Here is a 26,076-nt window from a genome sequence, read left to right on the forward strand (position 1 = left end):
TATCAGTGATGTTTTTGCTAATTTGATTGTGTCCAGTAAAGTATCCTTTTAAAAACAATCGAGGACAGGCTCAACAAAGATTGGTTTCGCTGCAGTGCATACATAATGACGAGTCTCTGTTGGCTTGCCTCTGTCTCACTGTTTCCCAGCTCTTCTTTTCTTACAGTGCACTTATTGAAATAGAGTGCATTACCCAACAAGCACCTCATGATTATTTCAACAAGTCTTAAAAATGCTGGCTTGTGGATCGTTAAAAAATTGATACAGGTAATATGCCGAGATTGCAGTTCTGGAGGGGAAGAGAGGCCTGAAGCCATATGTGGGCCTGCTGTGTGTCTAGTAGGCTTTGATGAATGTGTTGAACGGATGCTGATCTGTGCTTGGGAAGTGTCACAGCTACTACTGGCTTGCTGCGAAAGCATCCCAGCAGCTGACAGAGGGAGACCCCTGCTTGCCTGGTGTTGCGTCTGACACACGGCGGTGGTGACGTCAGGTGCTGTGGGGATAAAACTCTGCCTCTGTCTTTTGTCGTGATGTGTCGGGTTGTTTCATGTTCAACTCCAACAACAAACACCTATCAAACTGAATTTGCATGCGTGATCTGCATTGTTTAGTTACATTTTTTGGTCTGAAAAAACCCAACCACAATTGTGAGATATGTACAAGAAACTTCTTCAGTACCCCTTCTTTGGTAGATGTTGCACATTACTACAGCAAAATCTACTTCATAGTACATTTTGAGGTCTCATTGCAATTATTTTGTCGTAGGAGCCAATTTTGAGTTTCAGTTTCTTGCCTAACTGCGTGACATTTGAATCCCTTTCAGATACCTCGTAGTGACAAATATTTGAAATTATAGCCTTCCCCTACTTTGGATTAATTTTCAGCTTCTTCAGCCACTGTTGGCGTTACTAAAACATTTGAAGAGTATGAGAAATTATCAGCTCTAGATTCATCATCAAATAACAGTTCTTACTAACAATTTGTGACCTAGTGGAGCATTAACAAGTAAATGAATTCGTTTTTCACCTTTTGTAATTGGAAACAAACTGCAGCACTTATTTTTGTTAGGCTTTAAATATTAGAAATCATGTTCACTTTACTAATATCTGACCCCATGACCCTACTGCTACCTTCAGGCGCTCTCATGTACACCATCTCTTCACTAGTTTTTCTGTCTCCTGTTCATCAAAGGCTCTCTGTCCCTCCAGCTTGTAAGCCAGAGGCTTGCCTTTATCTGCCCACTGTTCTTTAGCCAACACCATCTGACTGCCGAAATCCGTTAACGAGTTATTGACGGGATATGAGATGACATACTTCTATGAAGAAACAAAGGCAGAAAAAACACAGGTAGAGAACAAGTAAGAGATGAATGAGAAAAAGGAAAATAGAGCAATGATAATTCCTGTTGTGATTTATGATATTTTTTGAGAATAAGCTCTCGGTCCTCAGTGATTTCTATCCATATCATACTTACTATGCACATGCTCCCATCACTCAGTTAATGTTTTCCAAATGCATTTTTTTTTTCAAATAGGAGTGTTATGGACATGCACATCTGCTCTGACACCATGAAATCAAAAGCTAGTGTTCCCCTCAGACTTATACAGGGATTGGTAATATCATAAGAGTAATCGGTATGAAAGGGCTTGCAGATCCTTTGAGCAAAATCCTTTGATGTTCAGGTAGAGCGTAATGTGTAGAATAGAAATGTGCTGAGCTACAGTTACATTCATCAACAGAGGGGGGCACTATTGTAAAAGCATTTTTCTCCTGCGTCTCTCCCTGCCCAACCAAAACCCACTGTCGGTGCAGTCTGTTAGTATTGCACCTTACGTACCGGTTTGCTTTGCTGTGTCAATATTGCCCCAGCAATTTCCCCTCCAGTGCTTGTGCTTGATGTTCCTTATGTATTAAATCATATTAGCACTTGTTGTATCATGTTTCAGCAGGGCTGTACCTTTTAAACATGCACTTACTGTGTTAAACACTCATTGTGCAAATAGCTCCATTCCCTGTTAGTGAATTGATGCCATTATTAGCTTTATGAAGTGGGACAGAATGGAATGAAATTAACTCTAATTGGAGCAAAGACACTTTTTTGTAGTGCTAAAAAATGATTATTGAACTGAGTGTTAAAAATATATTTTTTTGTAGTGGACATTGATGATAAAGACTGGAGGTATCTTTGTAGATTACTGCAGAAACTCCTGATTTGAATAATGACGTGTGTGTGTGTGTGTGTGTGTGTGTGTGTGTGTGTGTGTGTCAAGGACATTGGAAGGGGCCCAGGTAGTGATGTAGCACTGTGTATACATGTGTGTGTTTGTGTCTGTGGCTGATGGAACCTCTCTGCTCCAGAGCAACTTTGTAACAGTGTCTCCATTGTAGTGTCAGGGTACCTCATGTCCAAATCCTCTGACAGTGTGATGCTGTGGAGCTGTCAGCAGTCATACAGGTGTGGAATATCAATGTGCTGTCTGGCCTTTGGGTGTCTGTTTCTGCATGAAGTTGTGTCTCTGTCTCTATATGTGTATATGTCAGTAGGATTGTGTTTATGGACCTGGATTTTGTTTAAAATTGCATTCATAGAGATAACACTGATACATTTCATCAATACTAACACTTTATGTAGCCTTTCCCTTTTCCAACAAAGCATAGTAGTGATCTACTGCAATATACACATTTGTACAGCACTTGTTACTCCTACTGCACAATACTGTTTGTGCAAAACCTTTCAGCTCTTTGAAAGACAGCAGGAATGGCATAACCATCTTTTTATTTTTTAAATCTTGTAGTAACATCCATGCAGAACTGACCCTTTTTGGCATCAGCACAGTTTGTTTTTCCAAGCATTTTTTTTCCAGAAGGGATCAGATTTTGCAACGATCAACAGTTTGATTAAACTCATGACTAGGGATGGGTACCGGTATCGTTCTGACATAAACGGTAGTAACCAGACCGAAAAGCAGCGCACATTTCGGTGCTTTATTTCGGTGCTTTATTTTCCTGAGATGTCATACACTTTGAATTCTAGCCAATCATTTTACGTTTCCGAGGATAGTAGGCGGGCCCAGGTACGTACGTTCTTTTAGAGCAGAGCTACAGATTAAAAATGCCCAAGGCGAAGCAGTCAAAAGTCAGGCTGTACTTCATAGCAAAATATGCAAACTCAGCAGCCTGCAACAAGTGCTTTAAGCTGATACTGTGATACTGTCAAAGGAGGTAACACCTCAAATCCGATGAAACACCTGGCGACGCATAGCGTTTTTTTTAAAAGCCGAAAAATGCGCCGTATTTGATAGCTTGCTGCGAGACCTCACACCGAGCACATCCACTCCAGGTGGGTTGCCTGTTATCGGACCCGGAGTTAGCAACATCCCCCAAAAACCCGAAGAGGAGAGTCCTGGCCCCTAGCCCTGCCAGTGTAGCAGAAATGATGAAGGCAGCAGCAGCCGTTCTTCTCTGCGTGAGTAGCTTAATGTTGTTCGTGTGTAATTTACGTTGAGTAGGTTAACCACGTTATTACATTAATGCATGCAAGGTGAACTAGCAAACACTGTCGTAGTTACATGCGGCTGTCTTCTTGTTTGATGGCAGATACTCCCTTCACCCTGGCCAAAAAGGCTAAAATGACCAAAGAAAAAGTGGAAAACAGCTAAACATGAGAGGTTTTTAGACAAAGTTGGTGTTTTTTCCATTGTTTAAGCACTGCTTCCAGACAAGAGTGATACCATATATGCCCTCTAGCTGCAGAAAAGGCTAACATTGTTATCTTTTTACAAAAAAAACAGCTGAACATGAGAGGTTTTTGGACCAATTTTGTGTTCTCCATTCTTTAAGCACCGGTTTGAGCACCGTTTAAGCACCGGCACCGTTTCAAAAGTACCGGTTTGGCACCGGTATCGGATAAAACCTAAACGATACCCATCCCTACTTAGGACCACTGGAACATGATGACTCTGAGAAGGCTAGAGATTAAAGCTAGGTGGCGTGGAGGCTGAGCAGGTGGCTCATATGCCGTAAGGCTGTTGCAGATGCCTGGGTTTGAATCTGCCAAGAGCCATTTTCTGTGTCTTTCCTCTGTTTTCTTTCTAAGCTTTCTGCTCATAATAAAAGCTAAAACACCCCAAAGAATACTTAAAGCTGATCAAAAGAGTGAATGCAGCCTTTGAGACATAGTGTATTGTTGCTATTGGAAACTTTTCTCAAGTTTTCACTAATATATTAGTTTATTTAATTATCAAAAATTCTTCCATTTGTAGATTTGAAATCTAGTTGTAAAGAGATTTCATGTCAGTTAGATTACAGTTGTGAAGTGATTCACAGCAGGTAATAACAATCAACAACAATGCAAGATAAGAGTGTTATTGTCCAGGTCTTCATCTGTACTTCAGTATGTTCCAGAAAGAACATATGGTAGTAGCTTGTCCCTTGCACTCTTGCTCTACTTAAATTTTTGTTTACCTCTGTTTGTTGGAAAAGGCTTGGTTTTTATCTTAATTCTGCAGTACTATGATCTAGCAGCAGAAAACTAATGGATGCTTCGCTTTAGACCAGTAACCACTACCTAACTTGCCTCTTCTTCCTTCTCCCTGGTTGTATTCTGTATTGGTGCATGCTTGTCTGCAACAGGATATTCTTCTCATTTTTGCACCTTTTTAAACTGTCCTTGTCCCACACACATGTCCAAGCTCATTTGGAAGTCTGTCTTATCCTTTTCTCTCTTGCTGTAATAGTGTATGTGCATGGTCTTGTTTGCAGCTGAATGTGCTTGTACATTTTATCCCTTTGTTGACTCACTTTTGGAGCTGTGGGATAAAAAAAAGTTGATGTTGAAATGAGTAAATTGCATGACGCATGTGAAGCATGTGAGTGAGTGACAGGAGGAAAGTGATGACAGGACATCTTTCCAGTTTTGTTTTGTTTTTTGTTTTTTTAATATATTTGGTTTTGAGCGTTTTACTTTAAATATTGCAAATTGTCTCTAATACAACTTTTTTGTCTGCTGTTTGGGCTGGACAGCTTGCCAGAGTACAAAGCTGCCACAAGTATAAAGCTAACTCAAGCTCAATGGCACTATACTTTCCCTTCTTTCATGATATTTAAAGCTGGTAGTATAAATTGTACATAGTCAGTTTTTTTTATTCACTCTATACAAGGAGTAAGGAGTATTTTCTGGTTTCACTAATGTCACAGCAGACTCTATTACTATATCAGTGCCCTGGAAACATGGCTTTCCAATACTAGTTACTCATTCCACCGTTTAAGTATACTTGGTTAAGAGGCTCTTTCTTGTTTCTTCTTATTTAATCTTCATATATCTGGTTATTTCTAACGTTAATCATTTAATCCAGATGTTGTTTGTACAGTTACATATACAGAAGTACGTAAGTACATCAAGGTTAAAAATAATTTGTTGAAAATTACACAAACTCAGCGACTGATTTTGTTTAACTGTAAATCCAGCACATAACACAGTAATTGAGGTGTGCACATCAGACTTGTCGAAATGAAAGCCTATCGTAATAACTAGATTGACTGTTGAAGGCCTACAGTCACAGCTCGGTAATCCAACGCGAACACATACTGCATCTGTAAATGCATGTGGGTGAACACATGCACACTCACCTGTCGGTATCTGTCAGTTTGATGCGAGGCATCTGTGGGTTTTATTTACCAACAGACTTGTGCTTTACCCTGTGAGCAGCCCCAGTATAACAGTTCAGATTCACCTTTGCTGTCTTCTTGCATATCACACTGTCTCTCAGTCTCACAGTCAGCCTCCAAGCTCATCTCATGTGCCTAGTGAGCATGCTGTTCACTATATGAAAAACTCTGGGTAGAAGAAACCCCAGTAGTACCCATACCTTGCATGTCTCAGGAAAGCAGGATGGAAGGAGGTGTTGATAGTGACAAGGTAGTGGGTAGTCTTGAAAGTAGAGTGGAGAGCAGTGTTAAGATCACTTGCAGCCTTTTCTAGCCAGCCCTGTGCCTTGCTGCTAAGCGGGGCCCGTTGCCAGTGCTCGCAAAGGCTGTAATGAGTTTATTTCATGTCGGCTGTGAAAGTGCCCGTCTCTGTCTCGCAGGCACTCAAACAGAGCTGAGACCCATAAACACAAAGTGCAGTGTGTAAATCCCCACAGCCTGACATCTCCCAGCCTGCCCTCTATGGCTTCTGAGCATCTCTTTATCGAGAGAGAGAAGGGAGAGGTGAGATCCTCACTTACCCTCTGAGAAGACATGAATAGCCTGGAGACAATGTGCAGGGCAGCTTCCTCATGGAAGACCACAAGCACTGCACTCTTTATCTTCTCCTGCTTATGCTTGTCTCTGCTCAGTAAGCGTGGTTTTTTTTTTTCCGTGTCGGTAGCAGACCTCTGTGGAAATATATCAAAAAGTCAACTGTTGTACAGAAGATGATGTTTGTTGTGCAGCAGTGTTCCAAAAAGGTACAGCATGCTAGTGTAAAGTTGCATTCTCTTGGGGATGTTGTCTTTATGCTATATGAGTTGATTTCATTTAGTGCATACAGCTTTATAAACCAAAGATTATGTAGGCACAGGTGAATAAAACCCCCCATAACAAAACAACAATTTTGTGCTTTTGTATATGTTTTACATGCATTGCTACCATTATATTTCAAATGATTTTTTTAGAGGGCAATCCGATATCTCTTTTTTCCGTATTTAAATATATGTAGATTTCTGCTGTTTGCACTTAAACGTATAAATGATTTCGGTTGTAAGCAGCAGCAGATCAAAAACCGCGTGTGCTCATTCGCTTTGGCTTGTGGTGCTTCACCTCTGACGAATAGGACATCAGATGTGCGTTTTCCATGACGTCAGCCGGCCTAGCTTGCCCTCCTCTCCTGTCCAATCCCCTCCCCTTGATGCAATGCAAAATTCCCCACTTGTGTTCTCTTTCCAAACCCAAGTCGGTGTCTCTACACAAGGTCCCTGTGTAGAGCTGTGTCCTCACAGGGCCTTGGAGTGAGTGGTAGGTCACTGCTTAAAGAAGCAGTGAATGAAAGAGGTGGGAAGAGGTGGAGATGTAGAATGAGAGAGGGGAGTTTCTATCTCTCTCTCTTCTCTGACATGGCTCTGGTCCGGGTTGAGGGATTAGTGTGTGAGGCTCCACCACAGCCTCTTCCTTGGCTTGTTTCCAGATATTATCTTTAAGTGTGAGCTCAACACCAGCCTCTCTTTCTTATTCCCCTCTTCCCTTCCCCCTTCGTGTACGAACTCAGTGGTGTGAGTCATCCCAGGCTGCTCGGGGAGTGATTTAATTGCTCTCTCTCCTCCTCCCTCAACATGCATGTCTCGTAGAGGCCGTCACTGACCCTCTACTTATACAAAAAATACCATCAACCTGTTCGTTGCCACAAAGGTTGGACTGTCTTCTAAGACAGTGCCAATACAAACTCTAGAAATTTGCTCAGTTATCCCCATTGGTGGTGACAGAATGCCACCTGCTTCTGCCACGCTTTGGTGTGATAACCCTTCTGTATTGTGTAGCCATGCTGAGTGAATGTGTGCACAGTATAGGGAGATAGAAAACACCCACAACAACAGTAGAGCTTTTGTAATCACAGAAAAAAAGCCTCCTGCCATTTTCACCTTGAGGATAAGAGAATTGTTGTGACTGGCACTTTGTTGGTGCAGACACTCTGAGGTAATACCAACTCATTAACCTATGACACAGATATGATGGTCTTCTGTAAGAGAAACAGTTTTGTGCTTTTGCTTTTATGTTACTGTTTTTGCTTTATGCAGCGTGTCCTTCACTGTAACTTTTTTACTTGGGTAAAAACACAGAAACCTCATTGTGTTTTCAGTTTTAGCCATTTATATGCAGTTGTATTCTGCATACAAGAGATTCTACTAGCATAAATCGACGCTTTTTTCCTGTCCTCATCTGCAGTTGAGAGGTAATCCAGTAGGTGGCACTGTTCCTGCAGAGGAGCAGGGTATTGGGGGGTGTAATGTGGAGGCCACCTTGCTGGGATTGGCTGAATGTGATTGAAAATAGGTCTGCCTTGACTTGGCAATATCCATCCATATATGAACCCTCTCAGATGAAAGACTTGTTTGTTGTTAATAGGCAAAGTAATTACTGCACCTCTGCAGCAGTCAAATATCCTTCATAGCAAAGTGATTCAACATTGACATTGGCTGTGAGATAGACAGAGCTCAAAAAGGGGTGCTGAGGCTAAAATGACGCTGTGATTATAACAATTAGAGAGCCTGAGCATAGAGTGTATTGCTCCAGGGGCCGACTGGCTTTTTTTTCTCTCCTGTGATGCTGATGAGTGTCTCAGAGTTGTATAACAGCAGACAGGGATCAATGGAGAATGCTGACTCTTGAGAATACCATGGATGTACTTTAGACTGCCTGCAATGGCTACTAATCCACAATGATTATGCTGTGTCTTTGTGCTTGGCCTAGTCTAGACAGACAAAATGCATACATACAGATGCACAGCCTCTGAGTACGAAGCACAGTCACTTTTTACTCTCCAAAAACACACGTTTCTGCATTTATGTTCCACCGCTATCACCACCAAAGTCTTTTTAGATTTCACTAACATTTAACCTAAAGCTATACTGATGTTGTTGCTTCCGTTGCTGAGTTTCAGCACACTGAGCCATCGCCAGGAGGCAAGGCCTATAGGAACACAAACAAAGTCCTAATGCTTACCTCCAGATCTCCACTCTTCATCCCCCTCTCGCCTTCATCTCGTCTCGCCTTTTCTATGCTACTGTGCTGCCCAAAGTGGATGTTTCAGTCACAGCATCCATTTCAAAATGCAGCATTGATTTCATTTTCAAAGACATTCACATTTGAGTAGGTGTCAGTCTTTCACATTTGAACACTGAATTAATACTGTGATTCAGTGAATACTTTATGTTTATACTACACATGAGCCAAATAGTCTTTAATAATACTATTTATTGTTTATTTTAGGCTAGCCAAGGGGCAAAGAGATAATGCTTGGCATGCATGATTGGCATAGTAAAGGCTTCTGACTACAGATGTCTGCTGGAAAAATGTCCAAAAGTATATTTAATAAATTAATTTTTTTTCTGTTGCTGACAGAATACAACATTTCTTTACAGTACTGGTATTTTTCCCAGTGTTTTCTTTTTATTTATACTCATGTAATGCTTGTTCTTTCTTATAGCTGTGTTGGAACTGAATGTCCCAGAGCAGCCAGTTGTGGCGTTGCACTCCAGTGATGTGGTACTCAGCTGCTCCTTTAACCACACCAACCCCTTCAACCTGTCCGATCTGAGTGTCTTCTGGCAGTTGACAGACACACAACGCAGTGTGCATAGGTACTTGGAGGGACACGACCAGCTGGCAGACCAGGCAGAGAGATTCGCCAACCGTACCAGACTGTTTCCCAACCAGCTGGGCCTGGGCAATGCTTCACTCCTACTAAGCAGGGTGGTGGTGGCTGATGAAGGCAGCTATACCTGCTTTGTGAGGGTGCAGGACTTTGGCAGTGCTGCTTTGCTGCTGCAGGTGGCTGGTAAGTCAAGCTGTGATGTCTGTGACACATTAAAATGCACAAAGTGTGAAAAGTGTTTTTCAAGATCGATAAATGCTATATTCTACATTCGTGGTGTAATGGAATCATAATTTCCGTAGGGATTAATGAAGTATTCTCATTCTGATTCTTGAATTAGGCTAAAGAAATAGAGTTGCACATTTTTATGAATTCACCTTGATCTAGTATCGCTAACAACAACTACATAATGAGCATATATGCACCAGTTAAATATAATCAATTTAACTTTCGTACAATTAACTTCTTTGGGATAAATTCCTTTCTCAAGATGTAAATAGTTTCCTCTGGGCTATTAAGCATTGATTTTGGTCAAACATTGATTCTGTCATCATTATCTGATGACATTGATTATTAGCCGTTGTTATGGTCAATCAGCCATCGCTAACATCTTCTCTTCTGGGTAACCACACATCCCACTTTGACAGCAGGGATTCTTCTTTTTATTTGTAGTGGTACTTTATGCCTTTCATCCCTTCTCACATTTCTGTATCTGTTATGAGTTTGTTTCTGTTTTATGCATCAGGCAGTGCTAATGAATATGTTTCATATGTATTCTTTTTTTTCCCCTCTGCCGGGGAAAGGGACAGCACTGCCTCCAACGGTGACAAATTGGTTTCATTTTATGCATTAGAATGATAGGTATTCTATTTTTAGCCAGCATTTAAAGTAACACTGCAGATTTCCTTCAGCTGCGCTGAAAGAAAATGAATGGAACTCTCAACGGAAATCTGTCAGTCAAATGGACAGCTGAGGAAGTTAGTGTGTGCCACACTATAGCCGTCTTCGTATTGAGAGTCCACTTTTCAAAAAGCAGCACAAACTTATTTCATCTCGCCCTCAGCTCCACCCCATTGTTTGTTGTGCAATGATTGGTTCTGGGAATACAGCAGCCTCTTTCTTCGCCACCTCTGTACTCATGCTTCAGCTCAAGGGATTGGAAAAGCGTGATTCTAGCCGAGGCTGACGACTCACCCCTCACCTCCACCCCTCTACACTCTTTTCTGTGCCATAGGCTGAGTCGTCCCAAATCTCTCAGCATGGCAGTTTTCTCCCAGGCCTCCTCCTCACTCGCTTGCACTATATTTTTCTTTCTGGGAGTGGCTCAGTGCTTTGGGTCTCCAGAGAGAGTGGCGTTAGAGTGTAGAGATGCAGCATCAGGATGTGCCGCAGATGCTGTCTGTGGGATCTTAAGCACTGTGTTATGCTAAGCTCCCTAAATATAATTAAGAATTTAATGGGAATCATGTCAAACAGTTCCCAGGGTGACACTCACTGCAGAGAATCTAAAACTAGTGAATTCAGTATGGCTCTGCTGCTCTCTTATCCCTATTCTCACCTGTCTTTACTCATCCTAGTCCTCTTTTTTTCTTCACTCCCTCCTTCAGTCCTAACCCATATCTTATCTTTCTTTGTGTGCACATTTTTTTCCCCAGCACCCTATTCCAAGCCCGTGGTGACTTTAGAGCCTCAATCCAACCTGCGGCCAGGTGATGAGGTTGCCCTGACTTGTGTTTCCTATGGTGGTTATCCTGAGGGTGATGTCATATGGCAGGACGCGGGCGGGCGCAACCTGACAGAGAATATCACCACTTCAGTTGTGGCCAATGGAGAAGGGCTGTTTACCGTGACCAGTGTATTAACAGTGGTGCTGGAGCCCAACAGTACCTACAGCTGCCGACTGATCAACCCAATACTTGGAGAGGAGGGCTACATCTCCGTTACAGTCACAGGTGGGATTTATAAAAGTTTTCTCATTCATGTGGGGAGCGAACAAGCAAATTCTCATTGGTTTCCAACGTTTTTTAACGTAACCAGCTTACACTGCATTTTTTTTTTTGTTCATTCATAAATATGTAGCATTTCTTATTAAAGTCTTGTACGCTTTTGTTAATCAATCAATGAGTTGAATTTTCTGCTGTGGATGCTTAACTTTTTTCTCCCTTTCTAAGTCACAGTAATGATATAAAGAAATGAATGAGAAATAATGAAATGTCCAATTATGGTCCAATAAGCATAACCTATCAGTTCTTGTGCATTGTTAAATTAGATCAGTGAGTTATTATTTCCCTAAGCATAGTCAAATAGCTATTCAGCAGATAATGAAAGAATGTGCAGTAAGAAGCAATTGGCCTCCCAGCAGCTGTCTGCAGGAAGCATTTGCTAACCAGGGATCAGGATGATGTGCTGTCCTCTCTTTCATTGTTTTATGTAATCTTTAGCAATATGTGTGACAGTACCTGTATGACAGGTCTAATAGTCTCCTACACCCACCCTCCACCACCTACCATCCATGTCCCCCCTGCGCTGCTGGTGTATTCTATGTGTTAAGTGCAAGGAGAGTACCGTGTAAGGTGGGCCAAGGCTGGGTCTCTAATGGGAGCAGCACTGTGTGAAATGGCTCATAAATAAGTAGAGGTGGCCCGAGCCTGCTCTCTGGGCTGAAGCTGGTGCTGGAGCTTGGGTTGTTGAGGCGGAGGTCGAGGCAGAGGTCAGGGAGTGCTGCTCCACTGGGCTGGGAAATGACTGTGCTGTCTGGAAACAGGATGGCCGATTGACAGGACTGGATGGCTGAGGGAAGGTGGCCTTTCTAACAATTTGGTTGGCCTCTTTTAAAACAGCACAGATAACCAGTCAGAAGTACCATTGGGGGAGTAGAAAGGTATTAAAAACACGGTGTGAATGAAATACGACTGAAGGGAAGTAAAGTAATTGTTAAAATAGTCTGTGGTGGCTATTACCCTTCTCCATTTGCTGGATTGATGGACTATTTCTGGTTTTGCTGAGATAGATATAATAGTGTTATTTTCTTTCACTCCTCTGTTTCCTCTCTACAAACAAAAGTCTTCCATTTTGAAAAATGTTGATGAAGCCTTCTGGGCTAGTGATTTAAAAGGTCATGCAGTTGGTCTTTTTGTTTTTTCTAGGAGAGGCAAGTCAATACCACAACAATATTTTTCTTATTTATTTGCATAGCTTTTATTAATAATACAGCCTGTACATGGGAATCCAGACATTTAAACGTTACAGATTTGTTCCCTGATGGTAAAGCTATTCTTATATATCATTCTACGGTTTTGGTTTTTTCCCCAAACTAAACATCAAAGAAAACCTGTGTCAAGAAACCCAATCAAAGAAGACAACAAAAACCAAAATAGTCCAAAAATGTGTCTGGCTAAAGACTGCGTTGAAACTTGTTGTAACAAACGGAGACAACAAAAGAAGCAAATCCACAAATAAACTAGGGGAACCCTTAATTAAAGCAGTGGTGATTGCAATTTTCAGCAACTGGGTGCACATGAATAAGAGTAATTTCTCAGTAGGAGCGGCAGCACAGCTTGATGATGGCCCAAGTTGTAAGTAAACACACAGAAGATTTATAGTATTTTGTGTGTCACGATACAAGAGGGCTTGTTTGAAATGAAAATGTATTTGCATTTGTTTACAACAGCTGGTGTGTACTTAACAGTTTGTGTAATTAATTCTGACCTAGCAGAACTCTTCTGCTGGAGTAGCAGAGTGTGCCGAGCTTGAGTTGATATTGCGAATGCGCTTGCTGTATACACTTAGGAACAGCACACCACACTCAGGCAGGGATGAATCCTATTATAAGAATGGGTGAAATCTGCTTAAAATTCTAAATGGACTATGAATGTGGGGGAAAAAAAAGAGTAAGAAATAAGAGAGTAAAGAGAGAGCGTGAGAGAGAGAGATGAGAAGAGGTAAAGTGTGAACAAGCATGTTCAAATTTCACACTCTCCCCAGTCTTTGATTGAAAAATTACAATAGTAATACAAATCTCCCCCAGGCAGAACACAAGTTTGACAAGGTTAATTTTGAGAAAATGAACCCTTTACCCAAACTGAGCCAAGCACTATGTAGTCTGGCATGAGCAACATGTTGAGAGTCTGTGTAAAGTGTTCCTTAACACATACTCATACCTCTTTTCCTGTTAGTACAATTTAAACTTCTGCACCATAAACATCTTAACTTCCAACAAAGCATTCACACAGCATATGCAGATATCATCAGACATCTCTGAGACTGTTTTAGCAATGCCCTGCAGAGTGCTGGTCAGCTTTTAAGCTGAGGTCCTGGAGTAGAGAACGTTTTTTGTGTTGCTGGGATATTGATAAATTTGCAGAGTGAAGCACAGATTAGGTGTGGGGAGACCCACAGGAATAGTTGGTATTAATGAACAGTTGAATGATGGAAAGGCGCAGCCTCTGTCCTCAAATGAACCGTTGCCTATTTGTTTGCCTGGACAGTGTGCCTGTGAACCTCCCTCCCTTCCCCCTTCTCTTTTCTTGAGGCCGTTCACTGTCTCACACTCGCAACCTATTCTGACCACTTTGTTCTTGTCAAAAACAATTATGTTTTGGGGATCAGCAGTTTGTCTCCTATCATTGTTTTTTTCTGATTTCCAGATCCTTTTCTGAATGTAGAGCTTTAGCAGTGTATCCCATCTTCTGGAGCTGTGTGATTGCTGCAGTGTGTTGTCTGATGGCTGGGTTTCAGGACTGTCACTGAACACCCCCTCCAGCACCACCCCCACTCCGTCTGCTTGCTCTCTCAATGTGAAAGGCACCATTTCCCCGGCATTGCTCTGCTGGCACAGCATTTACAGTGAAAAGTGTGCCGATGGAGATCGAGTGAGGAAAGGAAGGAGATAGAGAGATGATGTAGGGAGATAGAGGGAGCAAGGGAGGCAGAGTTAGGAGGGGTATGAAGTAGATGACAGAAAGTAAGATGGAAACAACAATGTTTGCTGAGCCCAGAGCTGTGGCATTTATGACCTGACACACTGGAGATAGACTTGCAGATGGAATGTGAGGCCATCCCACCCAGCACGGAAAATTTCCTGCTGGATTTTACTATCTTTACACATTTTTCAAGGTTTCATTGGGTAGCAGAGTTAGTTAAAGGTTAGCACTGTTGTTTTGTACACTGCCTGAACAATCATTGGGAAAATGACTATTTTTAACCTCATCATTTTTTTTTCTTTTCTTTTCTTTTTTTTACATTTTCCAACTCTTAATATTTTAGCCATGATTGGGTCTTTTTCAGATTTAATTCAGTAAGTACCCTTATTTGTGTAAAGAGGAATGGAGCAGCCTCTGAGGTGATTACCACCTTATGTTAAGACTTCCATGATCATTAGGCAGCTTCACCGGCTCAACTAAAATTGCCTCAAAACCAGCACCCTACTATATTATTGTGAAAATGTTGGTGTGACCCTAAAAAAGGTTTTGCTGTGGAGCAAAAGTATTAAAGAAAAACTTTTTCTAGAATGTCCTCTGTCAAGTGCTCAAAGGCATTGTGTAGTTCTTTGTAGACCCTAGCTAAGGAAGCTAGGTAAAAGGGCAGTTTACAGTTTCTTAAGTTATTTTATACTGATCCGTGTAGGGTAATTCTTTATTGGTATTTAAATAATCCTTAATATTAGGAGCAGCTTGGTGGTACTTGATCACTTTGATGAAAGACCTAGTGTGTCTTTGATGGTAGGAGAAACTCGATTCCTCTGTGGTTCCTTCGGAGCTCAAGAGAAAACCCACACAAGCACAGCGAACATTTTAACTTCTCTGCCCTGACAGGGGTGGAAACCCAGAATCTTCTTGGTGTGAGACAATGTGCTGATGGCACAAATGGTTGGGATTGGCTTTGTTTGTGTGTGTTTTGCTTGCTTTGCAACAATCGCCAATCTTCTTGCTCGTAAGCAGTACATGACATTTTTTACCATGCATGAACCCTAACTCTAACTAATACTAACCGCCCTTAAATCCCTTTCAGCTCATAATATCCTGCAGTGTATCCCCAAGGAGATTGTTTGTTACTGTATAATTGTGAAACAAATGCATACATATTCAACCTTCGCTGGATAAATCAAGGTTAAAAAGTATTTTTAATTGCTATACAAACATTGACCTTTGTCAGGCAGACGGATTCTAACACAGGTGCTAATGGTAAGTGGGGTTTGTGAAAATATTCTGTATTCATTCCACTTAGAAGTATTATTTTACATCATTAGATGTGTGCCAGCTTGCTTCTTACAACTTTTTTCAGTCTGTGTCATTACGTTTTCAAAGCTTAATCCTGGCATCATATTGCCATCTAAATAGCCACCTGCCAGACTCATTCAACCCATAAAACACCCAGCTCTCTGCTGTTTCTAAGACTTTCAATGACTGTTTTCTCAGAATGTTGTCATATACGTTATTTATTTTCTCCTAGAATCCCTGAAGAAAAAATTGTGCAGCAGTTTGAAACATTAATGTATCTCAAATTGAAGTAAAAGCATTGCTGTACTCCAGTTGCTAAAGGGCTAAACAGAAAGATGCAGTATCTGCTGCTTTAAAGTTTCTCTCATTAGAGTAGCTGTTGTGGTGAAATGTAGTAATTGCAATTATTCATGACATATTTTACAAGCATGTTTGCATCTTACTTCAGTAGGATCTCTTATCAAAAGCTCTGTCCGTCAATGTTGGGGGAATATTCTGCCCCAAATCAAGGTTTTGCTTCTAGATTCCACAACAAACCACTGTGTTGGCCTTGGTTCTCTGTTGAACAAAGTCTAATTTAAATGCAATTAACAGAGCCGTCAGAGAAACAGAAAAAAAAAACAGTATAAATGAATCTGTTGTCAGCAGAGCAGCAAGCAAGCAAGTTTCTCGACTGTATTAATTAGTGTCCAGTGCACAAACAGGCCTTCTTCCTCTTGCTGAATGTATGCTCTGTGTTATCTGTAGCCCAGCTAGGGAAAACAACCCAATAGACAGATGAAGTAATGTAGGCAATCTAAAATAAATTCAGGTAGGCAGCAATGCACCATTGTAAGCACATTAATTCCTATCAGGATTATTAACTCCAGGCCACTTGCTGCTGTCAGTGCTCTAAGACGTCCTCTTCTGGGCCTTCAGTATAGGAAATTTTATCCCTGTATTATGGCCCAGGCAATGTTATTTGTCATGGTCCCAGTACTGTTAGCAGCTCTGAGGGATTGTTGGGTTATATTCCGTTGTGGGCAGTTGCTGATCTGTGTGGTTTTGCAAAGCTTTTGGCATTGTCAGGTTGTCAGAATGTTTTTCTTTGCTACAATTAAAAGCAACACTGACCTACAGTCAGGTTTCTGAGCTTTTGGGCAATAACACATTTGTTGTAATTGTGACTCTGGTCATCACCACAACTGATTTGAAATGAAGCAGTCGAGGTGATATAACAGTTACCCATTTTTACATTTTTCATAGGCTGAATAATAATTGGAAACTTGACTGATATGCAGTACCGTGGCCATGTGTGACCTGGCTTTTTCTTATTTAATGACAAATTAAGGAAATAAACTGGTGTGAAATTATTTCCAATTGTTCAATTTACCTTTGATAGGGCTTTCTATAAACTCTCAGTATGTTGACCAGAGAGGTGCTACAAAAGAAGCTGTCATTGTGGCGAAACGAAAACAGACCAATTTAGAGCAATGGCAAAAACTTTAGGAGAGGCCAAATCAACAATTTGGCACAGTCTTAAAAAAAGAAGAAATACTCTTTTCTATTTGATCAAGAAATACCCCTTTACAGACAAGTAAGGACACTTGTTTAGGCATGTCATTGTCAAGTCCACAAACAGTGCATTCATGAATGTAATGAGGGTTTACCTGTCAGTGGTAGCACTCAAGAACAGGAAGTAGACTTTGCTAGTAAACATCCAAAAGGATTCTTTAGACAAATGAAGCCAAGATGAACTTGTACCACCGTGATCACATGAGAATATTATGGGGATGGGAAGGAAGCATTCATAATTCAGAACACATCAAATCACCTATCAAACATGGTAAAGGTAGACTTGGCTTTGTATGTCTGCAAATGGCTCAGCAGTGTTAACTGTTGATAGAAGCTGAAGCATTTTTGCTTCTTTGGTTAAATGCTACTAAGCTAGTAGACCAGCAATTCATTATGTATATTACTTCACTTTTTTATAGTGGTGATATAGAAAGGCAAAATTCTGAAAATTGTAAACTGTCCAAAAAGCTTAGGACCCTGGCTAGAGCATTTCTTACTACATAGGGAATTTTTCCTCTCTTTTATGTTCAGTATTTTATCTTCTAAGAACAGTTTCTGTCTATGTGCATTTACACACAGACTACATTAGTGAATGAATGTGTCTAGTTTCTACAAGACTACACCTCTCAGTTTTTATTTTGGTCTTCTGTATTTAATCAAAACGGGGTCCAGCTTTGGCATTGTACCAACACAGTATGACGTTAGCCTCTGCTGCCTTCCCACAAAGTAGAGGTTGACATCTTTATGTCTGTCTCTCTATGTCTACCCTCGCTTTTCTTTTCAGGACACTGTATTTATGATGGTAGTAAACACACAAAAGTCCTCTTTTGTTATTGATCGATTTCATTTTGATTCGGACTCATAGCATGGACTATCATTGGGACCAGTCGGGCCCTGCAGTGTACATTTCACACAGCTCCCTGTAAATCCTGTAAGAGGGATTGGTTTCGGGAGGTCTGGCATCTGTCTTGGCTTCACGATATGAAATCATATTAGTTTCAGCTTTTTAGAGTTGCTGGGAGAATAACCACCAACGAATGACTGGGCACACCTTCAAAGTTTGGTTATTTAATTATTCAGCCCATTTATTTGATGTTTAAACTCTGCACCTGATAACACTATGAATTATTGTCCTGCAAAGGATGTTTGCAACCTCAGTAAATTGCTTTGTTCTGTGCATGCAAGCAGTCCAAATTAGTGCCTGGCAACACACAAAAACCATTGTCTAGCGCTATAATGTGTTTTCAATTAGGAGTCGTTGAGAGATTTAGCTTATTCTCGGGATAGGTGACTCTTTTCTTCAATAGCTCTAGAGAGCAGTAATTGATTGCCAAGTGTGAAATGGAAGTTAAGAATGGACTGAGTGTGGCTGTGTCCCAAAGGAGAGTGGTTTTGAGCAAGCATATGCTGGACTCGCTCACCTCTCTTTGTACTGACAGCTCAACTTGAAACTACGTAAGCACCCGCTGACTCACTGCATGAAAAGAAACGCACCTATTACAGAGCCCTTTATTTCAACCCCTAGTGTCAAATATCACAGTAATAACTGTGATTAAGCCATGCTGTGGCCGTGCTCCTTATGATACCAGTTTGAATGGACAGTAGTTCAGCATGACTTACATCCCCTTCACGTTGCATTAATATCTTCCTGCTGGCTTGGAGTTTGTAGCCATGCCTGTCTCCCTATTGCCTGACAACTTGCAGCTCATTACAGACAAACTGTCCACAAGGAAGCAAACTCGCTCCACTTACCTTATTAATATTGTCAACTGTGTTTAATTTCATCACTTGGCCTTCTCATGTGTGATGCCGCAGTAAGTGCAACTCTTTGTCAGTGGCACAGACAGCTCAGTGACCCACACCACAAGAGTCTGTCATATCTATAATGTATCTGTCTCCACACTTTCAGTCAGTGACTCTGCCGGAATAAGAGTGATGCTATTTGTTGGGTTATTTTCCAAATATGGCTGTTAGAGGGGTCAAGTGAAACCAAACAGGGTTTGGATCGTTCACTGTACTATGAGTGTGTTGTGGAACCAGGAACTTACAAGCTATGTCCAAAGGTAGCAAAATCCACGTACAACTGAAAATATTGTTTGATAGGTATTTAACTTTAAAAGTGATTTTCTGATTGGACATAAGGCTTTGTACAAAGACAAGCAGAATGGCCAAAACTGCAGCCATATCTGATTTTTATTTTACAGTTCAGATATGAGAGTGGTGTCTAGGCAAGATTAATTTAATACATGTAAGCTATCTGTATCATAACAATACTAATATACATTACTGTAAACATTTGGAATGCCAAATTTTCAAGTTTTTCATTTTATTTAATTTGGCTTGTGAAATGAAAAAAACAAACAAACAAAATAAATAAGCACTGCATACATTTTCAGTGTACTATCTTTATATAAAAAAAATTAAACAGAACTCTAGCATGCTGTTTTGCTTACTACTGGTACAGTTAATTAATCATGTTCCAGTCCATCCAACCTCTGTGGGCAACTTCTCATTTTCTCATATACATTTAGAGGCTTAAGCTTTTGGACAGTTACATTTTCCTTTTCTCTGTCCTCCACCACATGTCAAAAACATAGTTTTTGATGGTAGCCCTTAGAGGTAAAATACATTGTAACTTGAGGAAAAAACAGCAAATGCAAAAAGTGGCGCAAAAAACTCAGTGGAAGTTGAATAAAACACAACTGAAATAGACAAATGCACAGCACAAGCTAATTTAATAAATATGTAAATATATACACCAGCAGTAACTGAGACAATTGTTTTTATGAAGTTTTCTTTCATCAACTCTATCACATTCAGGTGTGTAGAGATTTTGTATCAGTGATATTACATTTCGTATTATAGGATGTTGTTTATATACCTGCTAAAATACATTACAAGCACACTGATGACTGATGTCCTTGGAATTCTTTATTCCGCCAATTCTGGGTAAAGTTATTTGACATAAAGTGATGACACCGTTGACCAGATAATGTAAGTGTTTATAGGTATGAAATATGTGCTGCTTCACCAACTATGACTTACTTCCAGAGATGAAAGTAAGTGTGTCCTGTTTTGTATTGTGAACCATGAGAAGAATTAGTGCCGGTACTCCAAAGCAGGAAAAGAAGCTGTCAAGGTTACAGAGTAAAATAGGATTCAAGTTGTAATCCTGAACATTGTAAACCTGCCATTGATTCTTCAACAGTGTCTTAAAATGTTTTCCCTGTATTTCCTTGTTATTTATCATGTACTTCAAAGCGAGGGACAGACAACCTCAAAGACGACAGCGGTGTGCTTTGTAATGGATTCAAATATGATTTAAAAAAAGAGGAAAACAAAGGACAAACTCATTTTAACATTTGCTTCAAGGTCTTTCTGTCGTTTAGGTGCAGTGATGGTAGGAGCCTTGTTCACTGAGTTCAGATTACATCCATTTGGTTTGCTGATATAATCTGTCAAGTAGCGAGACTAATAGATAAGAAACTAATTTGTTCCTGTTGCGATCGTGCTTCTGAATAACATGATGCAATTTTTTTTTAAATTCATTTTTTATTTTGTTTTGTTTTGGGGGTTTTTTTTGTATAAATTGTTTGTGTGTAGACGGTTGACGATGATTGTATTTGCTGCTGGCTGTTCAACAAATTGCTTAAAGAGGGTTAAAAAGATTATCTTGACCTTGACCTATAAAGATGTATTCTGTAACTGAAAAAAGAAGAATACAATCAAAAACTAAGTCCTGGTAGAAGTAATCATCATCCATTCTGTAGTACATGTGCCATCAAACCAGGTATACAGAATACATTGGATGCATTGACACATTACCGGCCTCATATAGTAGTTGTGACTCAATCCTTTCTCAGTGTTTTTGCACATCCCTGAGCAAATTATATTCACCTGTAATTATAATTAAGCCCTAGTGTAAGTGCATCTTGTCAGACTGTTTGAAAACTTGCACCTATGGTTCTCAAGACATTCATTGTTCTACAGAAAGAATATTGTCTCAAAGTCATGCCCCAACTGAGTTTGTTTTTATTTATTAAGAAAATGCTTGCTTAGCATAGCTGCTGTTTATAGCAGTGACCTGGTTCACATAGTCACACCTGGGAATGACCAGTGTTCTCATATGCCAGTAACTGAGCTGGGGTGAGCTTTAGGAGATAATACAGTGCTCAAGGACAGTTAAACATACTTTTCTGTTTTCTAACTTTTAAAAAAATGAGCAAAACTTGGTGTTTATTCATTTTCATTTTTTCTTTCATCATTGTCGCGCTTTTCCTTGTCTTCTTTTCTATCTGTTGATAGAAAAAAGGGATTTATTGACATGTTAATTATGATCAGTCAGTTTCAGATTTAATCTGGTTTGACTCTGACTTTTTCAGAACTTACTTCAGTTGTTTTGTGCCCCCAGTGTAGATATTCTAAGGTGAATGAGAGAATAATTGTCCTCATTTGTGCATAAGAAGGCATTGTTTAGTTATAATATATTCGTTTTGTGGAAAGGCTACCCTTGTGGGACATTAGTATGAACATATTGTCCCTGACTCGTTTCTCAGCCAGAGGCTGAGCATTTTCTCAGGCTAAATAACTTAGCTACACACAAGTTGTGAGACTGTGATTAGCTAAATTCCACTGAGAGAGACAGATTTACAGAGCCATTTTTTCAGTCTGTCCAAGATACCGTATTTTAAAAGTGCTGGAAGGAGACAAAGTATATTTAAGCAATAAGCCATGAGAAGCTGAACTTGACAGTGATTTTGGAACAGCTTAAAGGCATTGTTAGAGACTCTTCTAAAAGAACTGTCAAAGCAAAGCCTGGAGTAGCTTTTTGCTTTTGTCAAATGACTGCAGTAAAGAAAGAATGTAAGTGTGCCAAAATGTTATATTTTAATGTGATTTTAGTCATCAATAATGACACTCTTACCAATGTCAGTGCCGACTTTTGGCTACAAAGTATTTTACAAGAACTTCAAACACAGTCAATGAAAAGTGAATGAAGGGACTGTTTTATGTTTTAGACTCAATAAATGGCTAGATTTTCTAAGACGAACTATATTGATTTAGAAGAGCTCTTAATGGACATGGTGAAGCTGTTTTACTGTTTAACAGCCTAAAATATTTGAATTGTTTTCTTTTAATCATTTCCTGCCAGCTTCCACACTGCTTTATTATTTATTATTTAAGCTATTTATTGCTGAGTTAGTGTTGAGTTGGCGAGGTATTATCATCACCCTGTTGGTATGGCGGGCGAGCGTCATGAACACCCAAGACTGTGAATGCGATAACTCACTACAACGGACACAGGATTTTGAAAGCTCTTGGACAATCTCAGTGACCTTGAACCTCTGACCTTGACCAAGGTCGGGTTTTCTGAAAATCCCATGAACGTGATAACTCATGAAACAAGTTGCCATAGGTCATAGGTGCATGTGTAATAATCTCAAGTTTAAATCCCAGTGACGTCAAGGTCAAGGTCAGAGGTCAAGTTTGACAAAAATCACAGAGGAAATTTTAAATTTATAGGTGCATCTATTATGAGGCTGAATGAACAGCTGAGCAACGGGAAGATGCGCAGCAAAGGACCTGGGCTGCATTCAAACCCTCTGTAATAGTATTACATAGAGGCCACGTGCTCCCTCCAAGGCTATGTGTCCTCTTTGCTGTCTGCTTTAACTAGTGGATGTTGAATAAATAAATATGTTGCTGTTCCTTTGAGGACACATGGGTTTAAAAAAAATATGTTAATGTTTAAAATGTGCTATCCCTTATAGCACCAGTGCTGTCATGTATATAGTACTCAGTAGCTAAATCTGATCTTTGACTTGCCTAAAAGCAACAAGATTTGTTATATTTTTTCTAGACTAGGTAAAATGTAATTTAATCACTGAAGGAATTTTGGTTGTTTTCATGAGATAAATGAATAACACAAATAAGCTGACCTGCATCAGCATCCGAGTCCAGCCTAGCTCGAGTGCTTTGAGAATATTCATCTGTCTCTTCAGTAACCACCAAAGACTGCAGCACAGGAAAATGAGAAATGCTGTTTTATAATGAGAGCCCTAGGCAGAGACATACAGAGACATGTCTTTAAAAAAATCTATCATTATATATTCTCCTAGTAATACTGCAGTGGGAGAAGCATACTAAGAAGTTGTGCTCTTTGAAGCGGTCCAGGCAGTGCTTTAATGTTTTGGATAGAGCTTACGTTGCTTTGTGATACAGGGTTAAGCTTACATCCTGTCATTTTTTATTCAGAGATGTTGTCATGTAAGCAGAAACCATTCCTGATGGTTTGAACTATGGCTTTGTTTCATCATAAACAAACATTGATACTTTAAAATCTCTGCCTCACTTTTTCAAAGTCTAACCAGAGGATGCTAGACAGAATCAATGATGACTGAGTGAAAGTTTTCCAAGTGATAATGGCTTTTTTTTTTCTTTCGTTTTTAGAACTTAAGCACACTAGATACAGGATGTAGTGTTCTACAGCTTCTTAACAGTCTAAAGAGATGAAAATCAAATGTGAAAAACCATTACAAAACTAGTGCAGCTACTGGGTATGTTTCTGGCATGAACACTTCGAATGGATGGTTCAATAAGTGTCATGTTGAGGTTCATATACTGAATTATATTTCTCTCCCACTTTGCACTATACTGATGCAACACAGGAGTTGTTTCAGCAATAGGTGTGCACTTTACAGAGTGTCTGCAGAGGGTTTCAGGCTGCAGCTTGTTCTCGGAGCAGTGAGCCGCAGGAATGAGCATCAGGAATCTGGAAATATGGCTCATCCACCATGGAACTTTGACATTTCAGTATTTTGAAATGGAATACTTAATTTTTGTCTATGTGTCACGTATTATGCATGCAGACGTTCTTGTTATGGTTCCATCTGTTCACTTAATCATCACTTTAAGTGTTTGTTTGTTTTTCAGTGTATATACAGAGAAAATGCAGAGAAAAACATTTCAGTAAGTTATGTATGTCTAAAGCTGCAGTAAAACATGTTTTCATAGTGATAGTGGATTACATTTAATTATGGGAAAAGGTACCATGTGATAACAAGGCATGTTTGATTTGGTTTTATGGTCTGTTTTAGCTTAATGTCATAACTGCCATTAAAATTTTAGCTGGCGATTTAAAAAAAATAATTTAAAAAAATCACTCATTTTGATGTGTCCTAAAACACCATTTCCAAAACATAAAATATGCATAAAATATCCCTAGAAATGTAATGTAATAATTTTACATTTACATTTATTTCCTTATTCATATAATTGAAAATCATACAAAGAAAACATGATGATTTTTATCACTTTTCAAAATACTTATAATCATTTGGATTTCTTTTTAAACAAACAAAGTTTATTATAAAAAAAAAAAAAAAAGGGAGGGTCTATGTTGGTCCCAAAGACAGCCTCTATAAAGGTATCTGGTTTCATCAGTAGACACAGAATGGGAAAAGTGTCTTATGCTTGAGTGGGAACATTAAGACTGAACGTTATGCACAGGTAGCAACAACTAGAGAAGGCCGTGCTCATTTCAGTAAGAAAACGCCATTTATATGGATGCACCGTAATAAAATGGGAATGGTTGGTGATATTAAAGTCCTATTTGTGGCACATTAGTATATGTGAGGGGGCAAACTCCTCAAGATGGGTGGTGACCATGGTGGCCATTTAGAAGTCGGCCATCTTGGATACAACTTTTGTTTTTTCAATAGGAAGGCGGCCATGTGACACATCAAACGTATTGGTAATGTCACAAGAAAAACAATGGTGTGCTTGGTTTCAACGTAACTTTATTCTTTCATGTGCCGGTCTCTCTGGCTTCATCTTCAGTAACTAAAGCGTACCCTCTGTTGGGTTGAGATCAGGTGACTTGGCTGATGAAGAATGTGGCATTTCTTTGCTTTGAGAAACTCTTGAGTTGTTTTTGCAGTATGCTTTGGGTTGTTATCTATTTGTGCTGTGAAACACTGTGCAGAGAGAAAATGTTCATCCTCTTACTTCTATCAGCATTCACATCATCATCAAACGCTACCGATTTGGTTTCATTGGTGGACATGTGCCCATGCCATAGAGTTGCTTCCACTATGTATGATAGTTCTATTAAACATGGCGGTAGATGTTCCTTTTCTCCTTCTCCTACTTTCTGCTTCCTGTTGTTTTGGTATAACCCTACTTTGTTATAGACTCTCTGCATTTCAATTCAAAAATACATACCTCCAACAAAGTGCTCTTGCCTTGGCTAGATGGTTTGAATGGATTTTTCTAAACAAAAGAAAGAATCTGCAGTCATACTCTATCGTTGTCTTTTGTGGCCTTTTTGTATCAGTGAGCTGACCGGTGCATTCATTGTTTTTAAGAATGTACCAAAGTGATGATTCGTCCAGTCAGTTTTTGTTCTCGCTCAGATTTGTTTTCACTTTTAGGCTAATGATGACATCCTTCACTTGCATTAACATCTCTTTGTGCTTCATATTAAGAAAGCCAGTGAAAAGCTGCCAAATGCAAGTTCAGCACTTGGACTCAACCTCAAAACCTTTATTTGCTTGATTTCTCATGAAATAAGGAGGGAATTGGTCTCACATGCCAGTGAACTGCCCAAATAATTTTCGTTAAATCCCTTGAAGTAAAGCTCAATGCCTGCACCTCAAACACATCTTGATTGTTTGATTTAAATGTACTGTTGTGGGTGTACAGAGGCAAAATTTAATAAACCTTGTCACTGACCAATGATTTATGGACCTAACTGTATAATATAAGTGGCTACAGCTTGTTGACCTGCCACCATATAGCTAAAAAAATAATATTGCTACCAAAGAAACAAGATTCAGCTCTTGTTTGTCTTAGTGTTTTAAACCTATTTGCTCTTGGTTTTTTGTATTTTTGTAACATAGCTTTTCTACTATTCCATTATCAACCAGCCAGATACGCTGCTTTGGTACAGAT

General features: G+C 39.8%; 1 protein-coding gene across 1 annotated transcript in view; it reads left to right on the plus strand.

Moving 5' to 3' along the window:
• The window catches only part of cd276 (CD276 molecule), a 71,565-nt gene that overhangs the window by 7,740 nt on the left and 37,749 nt on the right, over positions 1 to 26,076 (plus strand). Inside the window, exons 3-4 of the mRNA XM_004539623.2 lie at positions 9,185 to 9,535; positions 11,008 to 11,304. Of these exons, the coding sequence (XP_004539680.1) occupies positions 9,185 to 9,535; positions 11,008 to 11,304 (648 nt within the window). The remainder of the gene's footprint in view (positions 1 to 9,184; positions 9,536 to 11,007; positions 11,305 to 26,076) is intronic.

This window comes from Maylandia zebra, linkage group LG1, assembly GCF_041146795.1.
Source record: "Maylandia zebra isolate NMK-2024a linkage group LG1, Mzebra_GT3a, whole genome shotgun sequence".
Classification (NCBI taxonomy): domain Eukaryota; kingdom Metazoa; phylum Chordata; class Actinopteri; order Cichliformes; family Cichlidae; genus Maylandia; species Maylandia zebra.